Genomic DNA, 21,159 nt, shown 5'->3' on the forward strand with positions numbered 1-21,159 from the left:
GAAAATTGGCACACAGATTGGAACCTGCGGCCATTAGGGTCGGGCAGAGACTGATACACGGGCGTGGCACAGGGGCTCTACAGCGCCCCCTGGAATACTGAGGGCCATATATCCATACATACTTGCACGTAGACACATGAACTCGGTACACATGTAGATCTCATTAAACCAAACAACTTTCGTACTGCCATGTCATAGGCTCCGCCCAACAGGAAGTTGGCTATTTAGGGTTTATTATTCATATTTTTGGTCAAAGTTGTGGGGGCTTTTGGGGTCCCTAACATACTCAAAAACTCTGAAAATTTGCGCACACTTTGGAATCTGTGCCCTTTAGGAGCCTGCAGAGGGCTGGGACCCGGGCGTGGCACAGGGGCTCTATGGCGCCCCCTGGAACCAGTCATAAATGTTGATGTATAGCTCACACATACTCTGCACATATTCATATGAAACTCAGTACACATATAGATCTCATTGTGCCGAACAATTTTCGTATTGCATGTCATTGGGCTCCGCCCAACAGGAAGTCAGCTATTTAGAGTTATGTAAAAGCGCATGCTCTGGAATTTGATATACTTGTCATAGGTTTTTTACTCGTTTACCACCAAACTCGGTCAACATGATCTCAAGACATTGGGGATGAAAAATTGCCAGGGGATTTTTGATATCTCGAACGTTTGCTCGTGGCGAGGCGTTGAAATTATGGCGAGAATTGAGAAACAGGAAGTGTCTAATACCATCCACATACATTTCCTGATTTCAATCAAACTTCATCAGATTATTCATTGTATGATGTCGATCACATATATGTGACTATTAGGAGTCAAAGTTATAGCGCCACCAACTGGCAGCAGGAAGTGTGTCATTTTCAAAATGCTTTGAATTCAGCATCTTATTTTTACTCGATTTGCTTCAAACTTCATCAGAATAATGTTAAAACACAGCCGATATGAATCTGCTGGGGGAAATTGGATAGCTAAAATATTGTTGCCGTGGCAACATGTCAAACTGGAATACTTCTCAGGTGATTTTGAGGCATATAACATGCTTAGAATTTCATCAAACTCAGAACACATATCAGTATTTATGATAACTAGACACTGGCAAAAGTTCATAAGAGGGCGTGGAAAAGGCACTCTATAGCGCCACCTTTTGTCAAAAGTGGGGGGGTTAGTTTTAGCTACAGACACCAAACTCGGTAAAAAAATTGTTCTTATCAAGACGGACAACTTTCTAATTCACAGTCATCAGCTACGATCAACAGGAAGTCAGCTATTTTGATTTGGAATGTGGATTTTTTTTTACATTTAGTTGTGAATTAATGCATACTGCTCAGAGGAGAGTAACACTATACACACCAAACTTTGTCTACATGATGCCAAAACATTTTAAACAACTTAAATTGCCAATGGATTTTGGATAGCTTGAACGGTTTTGTCGTGGTGATTTTTTTTAATGACAGTAAAACTGGAATTATTAATTTTCCTGCATTTTTAAATTCCAAACACTTCAAAACCTTTTTTCATACAGACAAAAAGTCATTCTGAGTAAATATGGATAGTTTCACGACTTTACAACACTGTATGGATAATAGAAAATTAAAAAACTGTCAGACATCTCATATCACTCTGTCCCTCTGTTTGAGTATATGTGCTTCAGACTTCCATTGTCTGAGAGAAATTGCGCCCCTACAGGTGCAATTACCGGAGATTTAGTTTCTCTTTTAAATCGGTTAAAATACAAATAAATACTTGGATTTAATTCACACTGACAAGCTAAACCAACATATATGATTATTATCAGGTCAGGGCTCATTAATAATGGATGTGTGGTCAGTGATACGTGAGAAACACGAGAGATGAATCACCGCTCTGAGCATGAGCATCTGGAATGATGAGCCCAGAAAAAACGAGTTTATTCTTGTTTTATAGCTATTAAAAATAAAGTATTGCAAGCGATATCACACAATTCACCAATTAGAACACACCAAGAGCTAAATTAAGATGTTTTTGAACTGTTTGTGTGAAAATGAAATATTTGAGGCTGCCTATATGAAATCACGCCTCCGATCAGCGCGTACAGTGTCGAGCTCAAAACAAACGAATTTATTCTTGTTTAAGAGCTTTTTTAAATAAAATATTACCACAAATGCACACAATAAACCCATTGTAACACTACAAGAGCTAAATGCAGGTGTTTGTGACCCGTTTAAGTGTGCAAGACTATTTGAAAGCGCGACTGGCAGAATAACATATATCTCTCGAGCTGCAGGATTCTGGCTTTCGTCGTACAAACGAACACATCACGGACAAGATTATTTCAAAATAGCTTGTCGAATATAAACGAAAACAGCCACGTGAACGTAAACCGTTGAGAAATATATCTGAAGTGGATCTACTGGATTTGAATATTAAGTGACCGCGTATACCAGCTGCTTCTGTCTTCAATTTTAATCTATATAAAAAATGTAATTCATTCATCTTGGCTGCGTTTTTAATGTGTGTACGTATTTATTTATTTATTATTTTGCTCTAACAAGAATTAATCTATATTTAATTAAATCAATTACATTTTATTTTACATTTGATTTGTCCATTTCTGCATCTAAACGCCTAAAAACATAAAACATGCTCTATTATACTATTGTTAGCAATTTCTTTATCGTCCAATTTATCTGGTGTACACACTTTTATTTTCATAATAAACTTGTTGGTTAGATTATACACAGTTACAGTGGTCTATAATAAATATTAACAGGTTTTATTCAAGCTGTTTAGAATGATTGCAGTAGGCTAAAAAATATTGGAAAACAATAACTGTTGTACTTTTTTATATATTTTGTATAATTTCATAGTTTATGCATTATAGTTATAAAAACAAATAAATTTAGCCACTCACATAGAAATCTTAGGCCTTATCCTTTTCTTACAGTTTTAGGAATTTTTAAAAATCGTAAAAAACCTTATTTGTGCTGCAAATAATAATTTCAAACTCAAAAAGTAAATAGTCAGTTCATGCTTTATAAAGCCTTGTCCCAATATTAATAGTCAGTAGTAAGCAGTTTATAAATACAGCTATAAATAGCTTGTTTTTGGTTTATAAGCACATTTATTAAAAAGGAGAGTAAAGGATCAGTTATCTTCCTATGAAAAATAAAAAAATAAAAATAAACAAACAACAACACAGATTGATACAGAACTCTACAGATTGATACAGAAATTCTATTGTGGATTTATGATAAAATCAGCCTGTAAATGAATTCATACTCCTCCAAGAAGACACAAGTAGTTCACACCAAACTTTTTTTTTAACATGAATCCAATATACTGAAGATGTTAAATTGCGAATGGGTTTAGGATACCTTAAATAGTGTGGCCATAGCGATTTATTAAAGTAACATAAAAAAATACAATAGTTATTTTACTATATCTTTAAATTTTTTAATTCCAAACTCTTCATAATTTTTTATATACGTAGAAGTCATCATTTGAAGGAACCACAGTAAGTTTCAAAGCTTTATCATTTTCAAGAGCCAGCAAAAAATTAAAACTATCATAACTTATAAATGAAGCTTGCAATTCTTAGTACCAATAATGGCCACCTGATGGAGCTATAGGATCACTTTTAAATAATTATTGTAGAAACAAGTATGATTTAAATCATTTATAGAAATCTTTCAAAGAAAAATAATATGAATTTTATGTATTTTACTGATAAAATGACCCTCACTTAATTAGAATAACAAGCTGAAGTATTGTGAACTGTATATTAAGAATAATTCTTATAGGCTTTATGGACAGATACGTTTTGAGTGACTCTTGAAGGATCAGCACCACATCCTCTTTTACCACTGTTTAAAGAATTTATCTTACAGAACAGATGCGAATGAATTTTGGATAGCTTGAATGGTTTTGTCGTGGTGATTTTTTGAAATAACAGTAAAAAAGTAACCAGTAAATGTCTTTTATTTTTTTAAAGTGCAGCTTCTGAACACTTCAAAAAAAATGTACACTTAGAAGACAAGTCATTCTGAGGAAATATGCATAGTTTCATGACTATACAACACTATATGGATGATAGAAAATTAAAAAACTATCATAAATCTGATGTCACTCAGTCCCACTGTCACTGTGGGTAATGTGTGTGTGTGTGTGTGTGTGTGTGTGTGTGTGTGTGTGTGTGTGTGTGTGTGTGTGTGTGTGTGTGTGTGTGTGTGTGTGTGTTAAGTGAATTAGGTGTGAAACTATCAGGGAGCATTTAGTCTCCAGTGCCAACATTTTACAGAACTGCCACTTTCCTGGAGTCTCAGAATTACAATGTGTCAGGTTCTGAGAAATCTAAGATTCCAAAAAATGATTTAATTAGAATAACATGAAGTATTGTGAAATACTATATATTAAGGCTTTATATATAGGCTTCATGAACAGATTAGAGTGACTCGTGAAGGACCAGCACCACCTACTCTTGTCCGATGGTTTGAGGAATATATCTTCCAGAATCCGGGATTAAGATTTAGGAGCTCATTTTTATTCCACCTCCTTTCCTGAAAGTCTGTCTTGCAGAATTGACTAAAAATTAATCTTCACATTAATTCCTAATTATTTTGCAATTCTTTTTGTCAGTTCTTCTTGACCTGTTTTTTTCTTCTTCTTTTCTGACCTCATGACCCAGTCAGCATTTTTTGTATAATGGTCAAGTCTTAACTTATCCATTTCTGTATTGCATTTGTGTTTGATATTTCTCATGGGTATTTCATAATTTTCGACTTTACAGTTTGAGTTAAAACTCTTTTTTAGCGCATTCCATCTGCAAAAGAAAACATGCCTAATAATTCTACACACATGAATATAAAGTGTTTTTCTCTTCCAGCTTTCCTGGACTATTGTATAGCACTTATAAATGATTAAATAAAAATAATGGTAGTTATTAAGATTGATATGGTTTGGAATTGGTAAAATGTTCTTGGAAAAAAATCACAATAAAACAATGTTTTAATGTTTAAGTTTGGAATATTAACTGACATGAATGAATGCTATATAAATATTGTTCATGTTAACATAATGTTTATAAATGAAATCTTATTGTAAAGTGTTACTAAATATATATATATGTTTGGGGAATATATATGTATATTGTTCTGTGAATGTGATTTTAAAGTCTAGATGATTCGGATTAACCCTTTAACTGCCATATCCTTTAAAACCTCACTGCCAGAGGGATATTATGAATGCATGTGCCCGCTGGGCACACTTTACCTGATGCCACCGGGGTGGCGATGGCATTGGTGGCTTGAGCCCGCCATCGCTGCTTGCAGCTATATTTTGATTTGAATTGCTTAAAACAAGTGAAATACTATTTGGCCAGTGTAAAAGAATGAGATCAACTATTTTCAGGCGTTTTGTTTTTATGGATATTGTTTCATATTTTTATTATAAAAAATAACAAGGATACTGGATCATTTTTAGAAATAAAAATAAATATGGTTGGCAGAAATAGCATTGTCATCTGTAGGTTAGTGCACAGATTCTGGCGTACACAGGGTTTAATAAATCTGAAAACTTTTGTGTGCTTTTATGCATTACACTTTTAGGAAGAAATCAACTGAGTTTTATAAATGAGACCCCTGGATCAATGCCAGATTTTAGGGTTACTCACACTGCATTGTGAGGGCCTCTCCTGGTACTGAGATGTAACTCTTCCCTTGTGTTGGGAACCGGTAGCTTTGCAGATTGTAGTTCTGAGGGATCTTCATCAGAGAGTAATCTAGACACAACAAAAAAGATGGGTCACTGTTCAAAGTAAGTATACTGTTCTTTTGATATTGCATTACTTCCAAAAAAGTCAAAAGGACCGGCATTTTGGTACCAAGTTGGTGGTACTGAGTACTGAATGCATTTGGAAAGAAACCTTGATACAAAATATTACTCGGGGACAAGTGGCTACATGTGTGCATATTTTGGTGCAATTATTTGCGAGGTTTAATGTAAACACAGTCAACACTGTATATTAGCTCTGTTTGTTTGTCATTTGCAACTTATTTTTATTACAGACCGTTTACATGTTCTGAATAATTGTCTGATTAATTTGAAACTATTATTACATAATTGAAAAAAATACTTAGAAGCTATTGCATTGTTTATCAAAATGACAGCAAAGACATTTATACTATTAAATGATTTCAATTAGAAAAAAAAATTGCTTCAAATAATCGTAAAATAATGTATGATGGTTCCCCCAAAAAATATTAAGCACAGATTTTTTTCACAATATATTACATAATATTTTTACTGTATTTTTAACCAAATATAAGAGGTGAATAGTTTAACTTAAAATAAAGGATAAACAGCATATTCACTTTTCTAGTGATGTAAAACTGACACAGAGAATTGTGAAATTATCTGTAAACTACTGGTACAGTATACACTATAAAAAGTTGGTATCGCGCTAAAGCTATTGCAGGGCACCATCCAAAAAATATTATGGGAACATCATCTCTTGTTCTGTTTTTTCATCTGAGATTTTGCGATTATTTATGCTTCATTCACTGACTATAACATTAAAGTTTAATAATATCTCACACAACACAAAAAGTTTTCTCCAGCGACCTCTGCTTCTCACACACAGTCGTATCAGAGCAAAAGGATCAGAGACAGAGTTGACTCTAAAGTGTGCAATCTCAGAGGGGCTGATTCAGAATCGAGACTCAGCAAGACTCATCATTTTGAATCTGAGCAGAGCCCTCAAATTCCTTAACTGTGGCCTAATTGTACATTGTCACGCACACCCTGTATGCTGCATTCGTGCATATGGAGTAGGTAGACATCCCCCTGTGAGCATACTTGGACATACCCCACATACTTCAAGCCAGTCATGTATGTAGAGGAAGGGGAGGAAGTGTGAATTTCTAAGAACAGATATTCTTGAAAAGGAAGTTTGAAGAAGTGTTTTGGAGTGTGTACTGACCCGCTACGGAGCTCTTGCCCTTTAAGGCCAGTGGAGCCTCTGCATCTGGGTCAGACCGAAGCTTGGAGGCCATATGCACCATCACTTTATCCACCGTTTCCACCAGCCCATTGACCACTGGACTCCACTGTTTACCATGACAGAAGACAAGTCCAAAGTATATTACGGCTCATTGAGGTTACACAAATAAGAACCAGATGATTCTTTCAGCTACTAATAAGTGTGTAGTACCTTTAACTCCATTTAACACATTTTAGCATGTTTGAATTCTTTCAGTTCTAGACATTTTCTCTCAAAGGAGAGGATGAAATGCGGAAAAAGTCTGCAGATTCATCTGGACCTACTTATGAATGAAAGAACTGATAGAATCTTTATATCTTTCCAATCATCAATCTATCCATTAAACGTACCTCATCATTTTCTCTCCAGTCGCTGGCAGTTATGACCTCATCCACGCTCTTCAGTAGAGACTAAACATGCAGGGCAGAATAAAGCATAGTTAAAAAAAACGTATGTGTGTGCAAGTCTAGAAGAAACAGGAAATATGCTTCTATATATATTTTTGAACCCACTGTAATTTACAATACTGTTCAAAAGTTTGGAGTCAGTAAGATCTTTTTTTATTTGTTTGCATGAATTCACAGTATTTGATTAAAAACAGTAATATTACAAGATATTATTCCAATTTGTTGTAATATACTGTACATTCACATGTCATTTATTTTTATGATGCAAAATCGAACTTTTAGCAGCCATTACTTAATCTTTAATTGTCACATGATTTTTCAGAAATCATTCTAAGTTGATTTGCAGCTCAAGAGACGTTTTATCATCAGTGCTGAAAACATTGATGCTGAAATGCTGCAATTCATTTTTTTAGATTTTTTTTTTTTTTATGAACAAAGTTCTAAAGAACAGCATTTATTTAAAATAGCATTTTAAAAATGTATTTTCTATCACTACTACTGGATTAAATTTCTCCATGCTAAAAATTATTTCTTTCATTAAAAAAATAAAAAAATAAATTTGAATGGGAGTTTATCTTAAAAAAATTCTGTAGTGTATTTTTATAAGTTAATACAATATTTCAATGACAAATGATAGACGAATGATAAAAGCATAATCATTTGATTGAAATATGGATTGAAAAGGTAACATTAAATTGTCCTGAAGATGTTCCAAAGAGTTTGTGCTTCAATAGAAGCATGCCTGTCTGAAAAAATAATCATACAATTAATTTATTTCACCTGTTTCACCTGTTGCAGATTCTGAAATATTTAGTTTCTTATACCTCAGAGTACCTTTATAATTTCCAAAACCTTTAAACTTCCTATCTTTACCTGTGTTAGATTGTTGGCTGTTTCCTGAGGTATAGTCTTGTTTGGAAGGTTAAATGATAGAGACTGAAGGAGGTCTAGCGTTTGTAACCGCATGGGGTCCTGAAGTCTCTGAACTTCCTCTGTCAGGTTTGTGGAGGCAGGTCGGGGCATCTCTGTGGTTCTCTGTACCACACACAAAAAAAGTGGATATGTGTCAACCACACTCCATAAAATTAAGCACGATCACATGTAATGGCTCTGTGGCTTGGACTTGACGTTAAAAATGTAAAGGCGTTCTTTTGGTTTCCCGTAATTTAATAGAATCATTTCAACAACAAGCATCAGAACAGCTGGCACTTACAGTTCAGCTGAAATTATTTAATTAAATCTCATTCTCATGGGACTTGTGAATGTCAATGTCAACAGCAAAGCTGAATGCCAGTCTTACTTGAACTTTCCAAAGAAAGAAAGCTACAAACTAGTTGTTTAAAGTTTTATTTTTCATCGATACCCTATAAGAGGCCATAACGGAAAATCTTCTCTTCTACTTGACCTCCTTACTCAATAAGGGCCAGTGTTGTCATTTGTGCGAATGCTCAATCTCTTCTTTCCATTTCCTCAGAGTCTGGGGGGAAACAATAGTTCCAAAAGAGCTGAATTTGTTTTTGTTTACAGCTTCGGCCGCCACCTCATTTCCTGCTGTGCTCTTGCACATCTGCCAAGGGTGTGTGCGTCTATACGCACACGGATGTTCCCAGAGCAACGTCTGCATCGGCTTCATAACACCTAATCATCCAAGGGTGTGTGAGGGAGGCCCTGTTGTGTGTTTGTGTGTGAGTGTATGTGTTTGTATGCATTCGTCCAATCCATTTAATTACTGTGCAGAGAAGAATCTGAGCAGACAGACTGAGGGCCTGTAAAGCCTTTAGAGAATATGTCAGTGTCTTGAATGGCCAATTTAATTTACAAGCATTCAGATGAAGTCAACAGAATGAGTGTACTACTCTCGGTGACGGCTGCTCTCCATATGCTCACATTTACACCACAGATCTTAAAGGTGTGCGGTTATTTCAGTAAATGTCAACAGGTTTAATACTTTCCCGTATCCCAGCTCAATATGTTTTTGAACTTCATGATACAATTGACAAAAACAGGACAAAATAACCAAAACTTTCACATTTAAATGAAAAACAAATAATAAAACTATAATCTAATTCAAAATATTAGCAAAAAACCATGATATGTGTAAATGATACTAAATATATATATATATATATATATATATATATATATATATATATATATATATATATATATATATAAGCAGACAGTAATGGCATATAAATAAATCACATAAGTAACCTTCAAGGGTTTGAAGTGCATTTTGGTGGATTTGTAGTTGTTATTTTGCTTAAATAAACTCCAAAAACAGACTTCACTGCAGTTAATCTAGTCAGGCTGGGACGGTTTTGATTAAGGCTGATGAGTGAGAAATCCCACCTTGTACTTGTGGTCATGTCTGTGAACTCAGTTGATCAAACTAACAGAAACCAAAGACAAACATGTTTTGTAATTAGAGACTGAAGCTAGACAGGTTAGTGCCTACCCTCATTACAGATGTGTTTGCATTTAGGTACAATAGTCAAACAAAATGACCGCACTGAAAGAAAGTTTCAGTGTTTTTTTGGGAATATTCTAATGAGTGCTCCCGCCATGTGAAATCTCTTAGATAACACTGGAATTCGGATGTGATAATATGTGATGAAGTTGTACTTCTGCTGTTATCTTTCTACACTTCTCTGGTCTGGGAGACTACAGTCCTGACTCCTGACTCACAGAAACAGATTCAGAAAGAGCAACGGGTGACCTCAGGTCAGAAGAATTTACCTTTAACTGAGTATCTGTTGCAGCAGTGACACTGATGGATACTTCGGTGGGAAAGCTGGACATCACATTCTCACCTGTGGTGACAAAAATAAATGAAATATGAATAGAATTAATATTTATACAATTTAAAAATCTTTTTTTTAATATAAAAATTGTCATTTATAAAAAAAATATATTTATTATAAATAAATAAGTATAATTAAATAGGTATACGATAGTTGAAAAAAAAAGCCTAATAACTGAAAGAACTGAATGTTGTAATAATATGACATGCACAGAAGCCATGATCTAAAGAGCTCTGAACAAGTACTCTTCACCTCACGGAACAAACAGTTCGCACCTGCTGGAAAGCCACATGTTGGTTGCAGTGAAACTGGTTTATAGGGCCCCTGGCAAAGCAGCTCGCTAATGACTCTGTACTATGCCCCTCATTAGAGCCTATTACAACTGGACGTGTGCAAAACAACAGTTGATTTTCTCTTTTTCAACAACAACATGTTTTTTTTATCATCAACAAAAGGTCTTTATCCCTAACAGGGGCTAACAATCAGCACTGTGAGAGGATATATTTCAGTTTCTAAAGTGGTGGCCAAAACCTCCTCCAGAGTGCCAACATCAACCTACATAATCACTATCATCCCTCTTTAAAAGAGTCATGGATCCATATTTGTTAAAGTACCAGTATGGATGTTTTCTGAAATAAATTGTTGTTTAGTTTAGCTGCTCCATAAAAGTTAAAATAATCCACTTGGGAAACAAAATTGTTGAGATATAAATGTATTTGAAAATTAAGGTAATGGAGATGGTATTGAATTTAAGCATGGTTTTACATTTCACATTCATGCAGATGCTTTTATTATACTGGAGCCAATATTTTTATTTTTGGATATTACTGTTCGAGAAACACACACAAATTTTTGTCAATCTTACTTCTCCAGTAAATATATCTTGTCTTAAGGATGTTTAAATATATATACATATATATATATATATATATATATATATATATATATATATATATATATATATATATATATATATATATATATATATATATATATATATATATATATATATTTACTGGAAAACAGACACAAATAATGAAAATGAATCACTCTGGGTTTGACCTTCCAGATGACCAGTTCACTATTGGACTTAATGTAATTTTCTTTTATTAGTTTTGGAAGAAAATATAATCTTCTTCATATGGTAATGGAAAGGCATGACTTCAAGCGTTTTGTGCTGTCTGGTCTAAAAGGTCAAGGTTTGTCGAATTAGCATGGACCTGCTAGCCCATGCTGGCAGATTCTGTAACTACACCATTATGTGGGAATTTGCCAAATGGCACTGAAATGAATGTGAATGCTAACGGATAGTTTTCTCCAGGTGTTAAAGACCCCATTGGCCTGCTCTCCGATACTGATGAAGATGGAAACCATTTGTAGCTCTATTGGAGCTTAAATTTGTCTTTGCCACACTGAAAACATCTTGCCTGCAAGAAACTTCAACCAGCTGGCCAAATGAGGCTCCAAACACTTGAAGTTTAAAAGGAAAACAAAACCCTGATATAAAACTCATCCCGCTGCCACATACATATAAGGTAAAGATATGCGCAGTTGTGACCCAAGCCAAAAAACTGCCTTCGAGGACACATACAAACATATAATGGCATTTCAACAGTGCGTTTCAATGTGGATTGTTTGAGGACTGGTGGAATGTGGACCAGTGTCTGAAAAAGGAAATTGTCTTCAAATGCTTCTTCCTCTCTATAATAATACCCCCTCAGGGTAATAACTTCAATAATGGCAAAAAACCAAAGCTGCGCCATCGCAGATGTTTCTTATCCATACAGTCAAAAAAAAAAAAAAAAAAGAATGATCTGAAATTCAACTTTTAGCCATGATCTTTGCCAATGGGGTATTAATCTAGATGATGTATCATTTAAAAGTTTGGAATTGGAAAGTTTTTTTTGTTTCTTTTTTTTGAAAGTGTTTTTGAAAGTTGTTTCTTAAGCTCACCAAGACTTTACTTGTATTTGCATTTATTTGATCAAATATACAGTAAAACAGTAATGCTGTAGAATATAATTACAATAAAAAAAGGCTTTCTATTTTTATACATATTTTATAGTGTATTTATTATAATGAGAGCAACCCATTACTTCAGTCTTCAGTGATACATTATCCTTCAGAAATCATTCTAATATGCTGATCTGGAGCTTATTTTTTCAGTATTGAAAGCAGTTGTGCTGCCTAACTTTCTGGAGATCATGATGTAAACAAGTTTTTTTTTTTTTTTAAGATTCTTTAAAGAATGGAAAAAATACATCTATTTTTCTTTTTTGGCAGTATTATAAGTAATGAATGTTCTCTGTTACTTTTAATTAATTTAATGCTTCCCTGATAAAAATTTTTTACTTACCCCAAATTTTTGAACACACAAAAACACTATATTTGCAGACTTAAGCCACACTTGAAAATGTTATTAGTTTAGAAAACATCAACTCAAGTGGCATTTATTATATTTTTAAGATATTTACTTCAAAAAGCAGAAGCCCCTCCCTCAGAAATACGCAATGTGCTCTGATTGGTTAGCTAGCCCAGTGTGTTGTGATTGGCTTAACTGCCTCTAGTGTGCGTCTAAACATCCCGCCCCTCACATCATGTGCTCTGGTTGTATTGTAAAAAGTGGCATCATCTATATTGCTTATCAGTTTGAGCCCGATTGAGAAGCAGAGGATATTGTTGAAAAGGATCGCACAAAACCTGTGCAAGCACGGCTTTTAATGGTACGTTTTTTTGTTTGTTGTTGCCTCATAATGTTAGATACGCTGTTATTTGAATTTTTTATTGCTTCTGTTAGCTTTAAATAAACTGTTTTATTTTGATTGAAACTTTAATACAGTACAGCAACCGCACGCATGTCCAACACTTCTCATAGCTATGGGAAAATATATTTGGAACGGTTTATTGTTGGAGCTGAGCTGAATGAGAGAGAGAGAGAGATGCAGAGCATGGAAACACGAGGAACAGTATATTAAAAAACGCTGCTTTAGAACATTGATTTTGAAACTTGTGAATCCATTAGAACCACTAGAAGACAGAACTGCAATTCGTATATTAATAGGTTTTCTTGAACATCCTTAGTTTTCTCTTCCTCTTCTTGAAAGCAGCACAACAAGGCCTCGCCACCTTTGCTGCATGTCCCCAGGGGCGGGTTTATCAGGGTTTGCGAGGTCACAAACCCAGGAAATAACTCATTGTAGTGCCTGCCGGCCATTTTTGCAGCCATTAAAATTCCATAATTTTAAAAGACTATATCTCTGTTCACATTGAACTTTCAGCTTTGGAGATATTGTTTATATTCAAACAGCAACATTAAACACTAACTAATGTTAAAAAAGTGAAATCGCAATCAACCACCTCTTTAATGCAATCATACAGTAAAGCATTGCTTAACTGTTCAATTTTTCAGTGGCATAATTGATCTTGTACTTCAAACGAATAAAGACAGAATTAACCAGGAATATTTAATATATTGAAAAGCATGGGGTGCTACCATCTGCTAAAAGGCAAGTTTGGACAAGCAAGAGACACCAAAGATCAAGTGCAGCTAATTTGGAAAGCCCTGACAACAACCGCAATGGCTGACAACTGCAGAGAGGCACATGGTTGGGACAAGTGAAGGCAGCCACAGAGAAAATAAACTAATAAATAAACAAAATGATAATGAGAGCAGATTTGAATCACAATAAGCTCCATAACAACTTACCAATGGCGGCTTTGTAGTACATCATTATATCTTGAGGGGACAAGGCCCTCTCCCAAATCACAAACTCATCGAAGGCCCCTGTGGCATAGTGGTTGTAATTCCCAGTGTTTCCTGTGCCAATAACCAAGTCAGCATAAGGATCGCCGTAGTTTAGAGAAACATTTCCTGTGGGGTCTCCTACACTGAATGTCCCATTAATGTAGACCTTTAACCCCTCCGCTTGGGTCCATGTGAAGAGCACGTGTGTCCAGTAGGGCCCTAGATAAAGACAGAGATGAGGAGAGAGAAAGCCAGCAAAATAAATTTCAAACAAGCATACAGAGATTTCAAGTTTGGACTGGTTGGAAATAATATTATTTCCAGATCTACTCATAGTTTCTGGGTCCACGAAACACAAGTTGAACAGAAATGAACAGAAACTCAGAGCTGAAGACAGCATGTGGAATGGATTTCATCAGCTTATAATGAAGCCAATAAGACATGGTATACAGAAACTCTGAGCTGAACTGTCAATGGCTCATTTCATCTGTCCAAGGATAAAATAGCACATTGAGCATGTCTCATCACATCATCCCACTCAGTACATAATGTTTTAATGTCTTTCTTTTCAAAGAATCGGTTTATGCTTTGGTAATACCCGTTTCAGTCTTATGGACGATACTTGGGGATCTTGTTCATTTTCTGACTTTATCCTAGAGGCCACATTTATTTGAAAAAAATACAGTTATAACAGTAATACTGTCAAATACTATTACAATTTAAAACAACTTTTTTTCGATTTTAATATAATTTTAAATGTATTCATGTGATTGCAAAGCCATTTCTCCAGTCTTCAGTTTCACATGATCGTTCAAAAAAAAAATTAGTGTTTTTAACTATTTAATGCATTACATTTCTTCACAGATGTATTCCAAAAATGTATATTATTGACCCCAAACTTTTAAACTGTAGTTTACAATCACTTCCAGATACTAAAGATGTATTCTGGAAATGGCACAAATCCCCAGTTGACTGAAAATGTTTAGATGAAAGAAATTATTATTTTCCTGGGCAGCTGAATGATATGACTTGAGCTTCTTTTTCAGTCGCACTTACATTTCTTTTCACAGTTCTTTTCACACAAATTTAAATCACTCTTGTCAAGTCTAACAGAGAAAGTTTATTCTGCAGCCTATCGACTCAAGTACTTTTGGACATCTGGATGTAATCAATTTAATTATGCACAAAACTACATATTCAAAATATTTACGGTTTGACTGCAAATGTAATTCCAAACCAGAATGTATTTCAAAATGAGGCCATGTGAGCAAAACTTCGAGATCATGGGAAATATTTTTTGGCTTTAAAGATAAGGCAACATACTATGGTTCCCCAAATCAATGAAGCACTTTCCACACCCAGACCTAAAATGTCCCCCACACACTCAAATAATAACTACCTGGAAGATTAATTTGTGCTTTCCATGTCTTGGAGTCTCCTCTTGTGTAGAACTCCACGTATCTTCCGTAAGGGTTAGAGTAGACAGAGAAACCGCTTGAGATGACTTTACCTCCGGATGCAATTGCAAAACGAGAATCTACTTCATTATTTTTCCAGAAGAAGGAGAAAGTTATCCCTGTCCAGGAGTAAGAGTTAAATAAAACTTTAGTGTGCAGAACAATGACACATTTGAGGCTTTGAGACTACTACCTGTACATAATACAGCATACACTACTTTACAGTATTAAGGCCGCGATTTGGTGCTCAAATAATTGCATTTATTCATTTAAAATTATATTTTATTTTATTTCAACAATGTTTTAATAATAATAATATTTAACATACAATATGTAACAAATATATTATAATTTGAAGTACATTTTTTAATTTTTAAATAATAAATAAATAACAAATAAACTTAAACATTTCAGTCTGATTTTCACAATCATCTGGCTACGACCAAAAACCAAGCTCTTTTTCCAATACGTTCTGATATCTAACTTTAAACAAAACCTTCTTTATTAGATCCAGGCAACTTCGTCATAAACAATATTGCAAGTCTTACTTTGGTCAAGCCTTGGAAAATAAATATAAATACAACATATCCTCTGTTTTTGAGAGCAAAGGAATGTGCGCTGATGTGAGCAGATGAACAACAGATGATATCAGCTTTCACGCACAAAGCACTTGATGTAAGCTGATATATTTGCTCTTGAGAAATATAAACTTAATTTTGAACCGTTAGCCAATATTACGTCATGTATATAACCTGAGCAACACATTACTCAACTGTCATCCATCTATGACCATATAAAGATGTTCATGCACTTCTATAACAATAGAAAAGAGTGTAGAAGGACAATAAAGCTCACCGGCAGGTCCACACAAAGCAGGATCACTTATGCAGGAGTCTTTATAGTTGCCAAAGTGAAGGAAAGTGGCCCCGTTATCACCGTTCAGATAGATGCCCTTATTGACCATTCCTTCTACAATGTCTACATGATGAGAGCGCAACCAACAAGATTATAACACTTGAAATTCATTTCAGAAGGCATTACAGTTCATAATCATCTCATGCACAAACCTACTTCATCATTCTTTCCTTTTTTATCTAACACAGATTGAAACCTGAATATTTTAGGTGGACAATCATTGATAGTTTAACTGGAAAGACAGCTGTTTTATGCTCAACAAAGTCATTTGTTCATGTGATGTATTGACTAGAGACTTTATGAGGAAATCCTAACCTTTCACCCATATAGTAAAAAATAAGAGTACTCTAAAACAAGAGCAGATCCTGAATTATGAGGATCTGGGGAATTAAAAAGCCCCCACTACAGAAGATTCACCATTGACTTTTTTTTTTGTCAATGGTAAGTTGTTCTTCTTTGAAAGCAGTGACTTTGTTCAATAAATCCTCCTTTATTAGACCTAAAAAGCCAGGATCTGTGGATCACAGTGGGAGCCGCAGCACCATCGCACCTCATGAATGGATGAGTTGAGAGAAGAGATGATCATGGAAAAGAGTGCTCAGTGAAGACACAGTGGATGGCAGAAGACAGAAGAGGAGACAGACTGAAGTATGGAGTGAGTGAACAACAGTTGCACTGTGGGGGCAGAGAGATAAAGAGGTACAGAAGACCGAACATCCATCTATGCAGTGAGATCCAGGGTATCGGCATGCCTTTGTGAAGTATTGTGCAGAACTACCTTAAGTATAGCTTTTTAGAATGAGATTTTGAGGCAACTGAAATATGAATAAAAGATTTCCTACAGGGAAAGTAATGTACACAAAAGAGATCGGAATTACAAAATGACATACTATAAGCAATATATTAATATATTTATTAATGCCGATATTAATGCTGTCTTTATATGATATAAGAATTATCATAAATATTGTGCAAGTTGCACTGGACATTTTTACTAAAATACTTCAAAATTTTAACATTTCAAATTTTTATTTTTTAAACTGTTCAGGTTTTTTTTATTATTATTATTTATTACTTTTTTTCCACATTTTTAAATGAACAGCTTGTTAGCTGTTGTAATTTCAGACATACTACACTATTATTCAGAAGTTTGTGAACAACAGGATTCTTTCTTTCATTAAAGAAAATTATTATTATTATTATTTTTAATTCAGCATAATGCATTAAACTGATAATAATTAATAGTAAAACAATGCTACCAAAGTGCTTTTTAATTCATTTGGATTTTCATAAAAAAAAAAAAGTATCACGTTTTCCACAGAAATATTAAGCACCACCAATATTTTCATAAACATAACAATAATAAATGTCTTTGAGCACAAAATCTGCAGATTAGAATGATTTCTAAAGGATCACGTGACACTGAAGACTGGAATAACGGCTGCTGAAAATTCAGCTTTGAAAATCACAGGAATAAATTACATTTTAAAATGTTTGCATACACATAAATTTAAGTAATATATGCTTACATTAAGTAATATACACTTATGGTCCGCAATATACATTTACATAACTAACCATACAAACTGTCAGTTTTGACTATTTGTTTTCTTTGCCAATTTATTCAGAATTCATGTAGCAAACAAAGACAAGCGATCGGATTCAAACCGTGGAACACTGTTATACAAAATATCGGCACTCTTGCAATGCTGCTTTATCAATTAGATTCAAACGGCTGTACAGATTTGGCTTGGACATTTGTTTTAAAACGAACTGACATAACAAATCACACCACATAGAGCAGATTTCCAAAATGGGACAAGGTTTTCAAACGCAGTTTCACAAACACACTGGATCCAATAAAATCAGTCGTAAAGCTTACGCAAGGTTTGATTTCAGTGAAGAATGCCAGATTAAACAGCACTAAACAATGCATGCTTCAATTACCCTAATGTAAATGGTCATATATCAGAGTTTTTCAGTTTACCCTCTCCTAATCATGTCCTGCTGATATACAAAATCTACTTGAATGTATAGGCCCTAACACTATTCCCCAAGACCCATAGCTTTGAACTAGTAAGTGAACATGTGTAAGAGCCTCACCTACAGTGGCGGAAATGTTAGTGTAGGCAGAGTCATTGGTATACACAGAGGAAGAATTATGGGTAGTCAGGACAGTGTGGTTGTGGATTCTGACAGCTGTGATGGAGAGAAAGTGGAAACAACAAAGAAAGTGAGATGAAAAAATAACAAACAGGTGATTCAGCAAACAGACACATGTACAAATGAGCACAGAGACATGACACAGAAAGACGGGACATTGTGAGACACTCAGGCATACACGGTGGATAAGACGACTAGTTTAGTTCAGATTTGAAGATATCTTTTAGATCTGCACATGTGACACATTGTGTGAACACAAGTCTGAGAGGCCCCGAGAATTCCTCTCAGCCCTCCATTTGTTCTGAATTAGCCACCACAGAACAACTGCCATACTGTACTTATACCGGGAATATACTCCAGCGATGGAATGAAACGTGGTTGTTTGTCTAACTTGCACACATTTTCAGCAGATCTGTTGAGGGCATTGCCGAGCGCTCTCACTATAGTGATGTATGTTGGTGAGTTTGGACAGCTAAAAATCCAAGCGGACTAGTAAATCACCGAGAGAAACTGTACTTTTGCCACCCTTAAATGTCATAGTCGTTTGTCTTCTTCACAACTGAGGTAATCATGTAATTCCTCAACGTTTCGAATCAAATGAGGAAATCGTTTCGTTTTTTAGAACTGAAGACAGCTGCAAAGCCACAGAGATTTCCGCAACTAAGACGTGACCATGGAGGAATGTTAAACAGCTGTGGTGACAGAAAGCAAGAAAGACAGACAGACAAAGCAGGTGTGACATACTTATATTAGTCCCATTAACATGACCTGTTCTGTTCCCAATCTGGTCTGAGAGGCCGTGGATCCCTTCCACTGAATCCAGAGGCCAGTAGTGTGAAGCTGTGGCCAGCACCTGCAGGCCTGATCAAAACACACACGTCCATACAGTATACGCAAAAATATACACACACATGCAAAAACATTACAGTGAGAGTTTGTAGTCAATCCAGCATTAATGTTTTTTTTTTTTTTTTTTTTTAAGATTGACTGTTTTCTGTTTATTCTTATTGAGGTTTACAAAGCGGGGAGTTCACGGAAATGATCTTGAGACAGTTTTATTGCATGTTGGTTGTCACTGGTTCAGACTGGTCTCTGCTGGTCAATCTGGATTAAATATTTAATTGTGGCTGCAGAATTCTGTGTGTAGAGAACGAAACATCCACAGGAGGCTATTAATAGTGATTAACCTGGACTGTAAGGAACCATCTCTTAAGACTAATCACTACACCTGCCTTTTGAGAATCAGCCAAATCTGGAATTTCCTATCCATATTCAACGACAACCATTTAGTTGTAAATAATCTACATATTCCTATTATAAAACTCTTAATTCCATTTAACTTCCAAAGAAACAGAATTATAAGTTTCATCTTCTCCCTCTGCAGCTTAATTATTTTCAGAAAAGCTACTTTATCTCTCTCTCTCTCTCTCTCTCTCTCTCTATTTATATTTAGTTTCTTCCGTAATTCATTTTCTATCATTATGTACTACCTGTACAGATGTCCTCATTTTCTGAGTTTCATGTCATAACATTTCACAACTGCCAAAAGATGATCTCAGTGCTGAATCAATTTCCCTCAGATAAACGTATAATTTTATTAATCTAGATAAGTTTAGAGCAAATTTTGAGCAGAAAGTGTTATTGTGGATGAGGAAGTTGGTTTCTATTTATAGACAATGAACGGAAATTTTAGTGATAAATGTCGATCCGACGATATTATTTCTGCGATTACGGTGACGTATTCCGAGTGTTATGACAAATAAGGGTTTGGGAACATTTAAAATTCAGTTTCAATCGTTTCTGTAAATCGCCAGTACACATAATAATGTCTATTTATTATACCAAGTACATAATGAAAAGGTTGTGCTAAATTAAATTAACCTTTTACATTCAATATAACTGAGGGGAAAAAATGTCATCCAGTTTAATTTTAGATTAATTTCTGACGTTTTATTAGTGTATACAATTTTATTGTCTAAATGAAACAACGAAATTACTTTTCTCGAAATTAACGTGTCATTTCTTCGAGCTCTGAAGTAAAAAAAAAAAACAAAACAAAAAAAAAAACATTTAATTTCAACTGATTACCTGGATGTTTAGACGGTGACACAACGTCACTACGAACCTGAAAGAAATAAAACTTATCAAGCGACTTCGCATTAAAACCCACATCAAAAACAAATGTTAAACCTGTCTTTTCTTTTTCAGTTATCTTACCTGAACAGTCAGGAGAGTCATAAGTAGTACTTTACGGTATAATAAGTCCATTGTTTTCGAAGGCGTTTAGCAATAAAAAAAGTAATACACTTAAAACCTATATTGCGCCGTTAATGGTAAACGAACAAAACCATTGCGCTTATATCAATGTTAAGATATTGTTAATGTATATTTGTAAGGGGAAAAAGTGCGTCAGAATATGACGTTCAAAATGACTAGCAGATATCAAGATCACTTGTTGTTGGCAGCTAAATTCAGAGTTTGTAATCCATCGTCTTTAAATCCGTGAGTGTCGCGCGCTCCGCTCGAGCTCTGATGAAGATGAAGAACAAGCGCTGCGCTCGCGCTCTCATCAGTGGGTTGAGCCCTCTGGGCGGTAAATGTTCCAAATTATGGAACATGAAGTTGTTTTCCTGCAGGGGGCGTATGGA

General features: G+C 34.9%; 1 protein-coding gene across 1 annotated transcript; it reads right to left on the minus strand.

The window, feature by feature from the left end:
* Positions 1–5,485: 5,485 nt before the first annotated feature.
* LOC113095073 (adhesion G-protein coupled receptor D1-like) lies at positions 5,486–20,810 on the minus strand. The gene is made up of 12 exons (XM_026260691.1): positions 20,729–20,810; positions 20,600–20,636; positions 19,256–19,372; positions 18,452–18,547; positions 16,289–16,411; positions 15,376–15,552; positions 13,938–14,195; positions 10,167–10,240; positions 8,301–8,462; positions 7,371–7,430; positions 6,961–7,087; positions 5,486–5,760 (listed from the first exon to the last, which is right to left on the minus strand). Exons 1-12 carry the CDS (start codon positions 20,777–20,779, stop codon positions 5,645–5,647), a joined length of 1,398 nt encoding a protein of 465 aa, XP_026116476.1. The 5' UTR covers positions 20,780–20,810; the 3' UTR covers positions 5,486–5,644.
* Between the last annotated feature and the right edge of the window lie 349 nt (positions 20,811–21,159).

The sequence above is a fragment of the Carassius auratus genome, unplaced genomic scaffold (assembly GCF_003368295.1).
Source record: "Carassius auratus strain Wakin unplaced genomic scaffold, ASM336829v1 scaf_tig00215594, whole genome shotgun sequence".
Taxonomy (NCBI): Eukaryota; Metazoa; Chordata; class Actinopteri; order Cypriniformes; family Cyprinidae; genus Carassius; species Carassius auratus.

What these genes read in the sequence shown, in the direction of transcription:
- LOC113095073 (XM_026260691.1), bottom strand. Translation starts at nt 20,779, where the DNA reads ATGGACTTATTATACCGTAAAGTACTACTTATGACTCTCCTGACTGTT. An exon ending in TGACTCTCCTGACTGTTCAG is followed by an intron (nt 20,637 to 20,728) that starts GTAAGATAACTG and finishes TATTTCTTTCAG; the next exon opens with GTTCGTAGTGACGTTGTGTC. An exon ending in GTCACCGTCTAAACATCCAG is followed by an intron (nt 19,373 to 20,599) that starts GTAATCAGTTGA and finishes TGTTTTGATCAG; the next exon opens with GCCTGCAGGTGCTGGCCACA.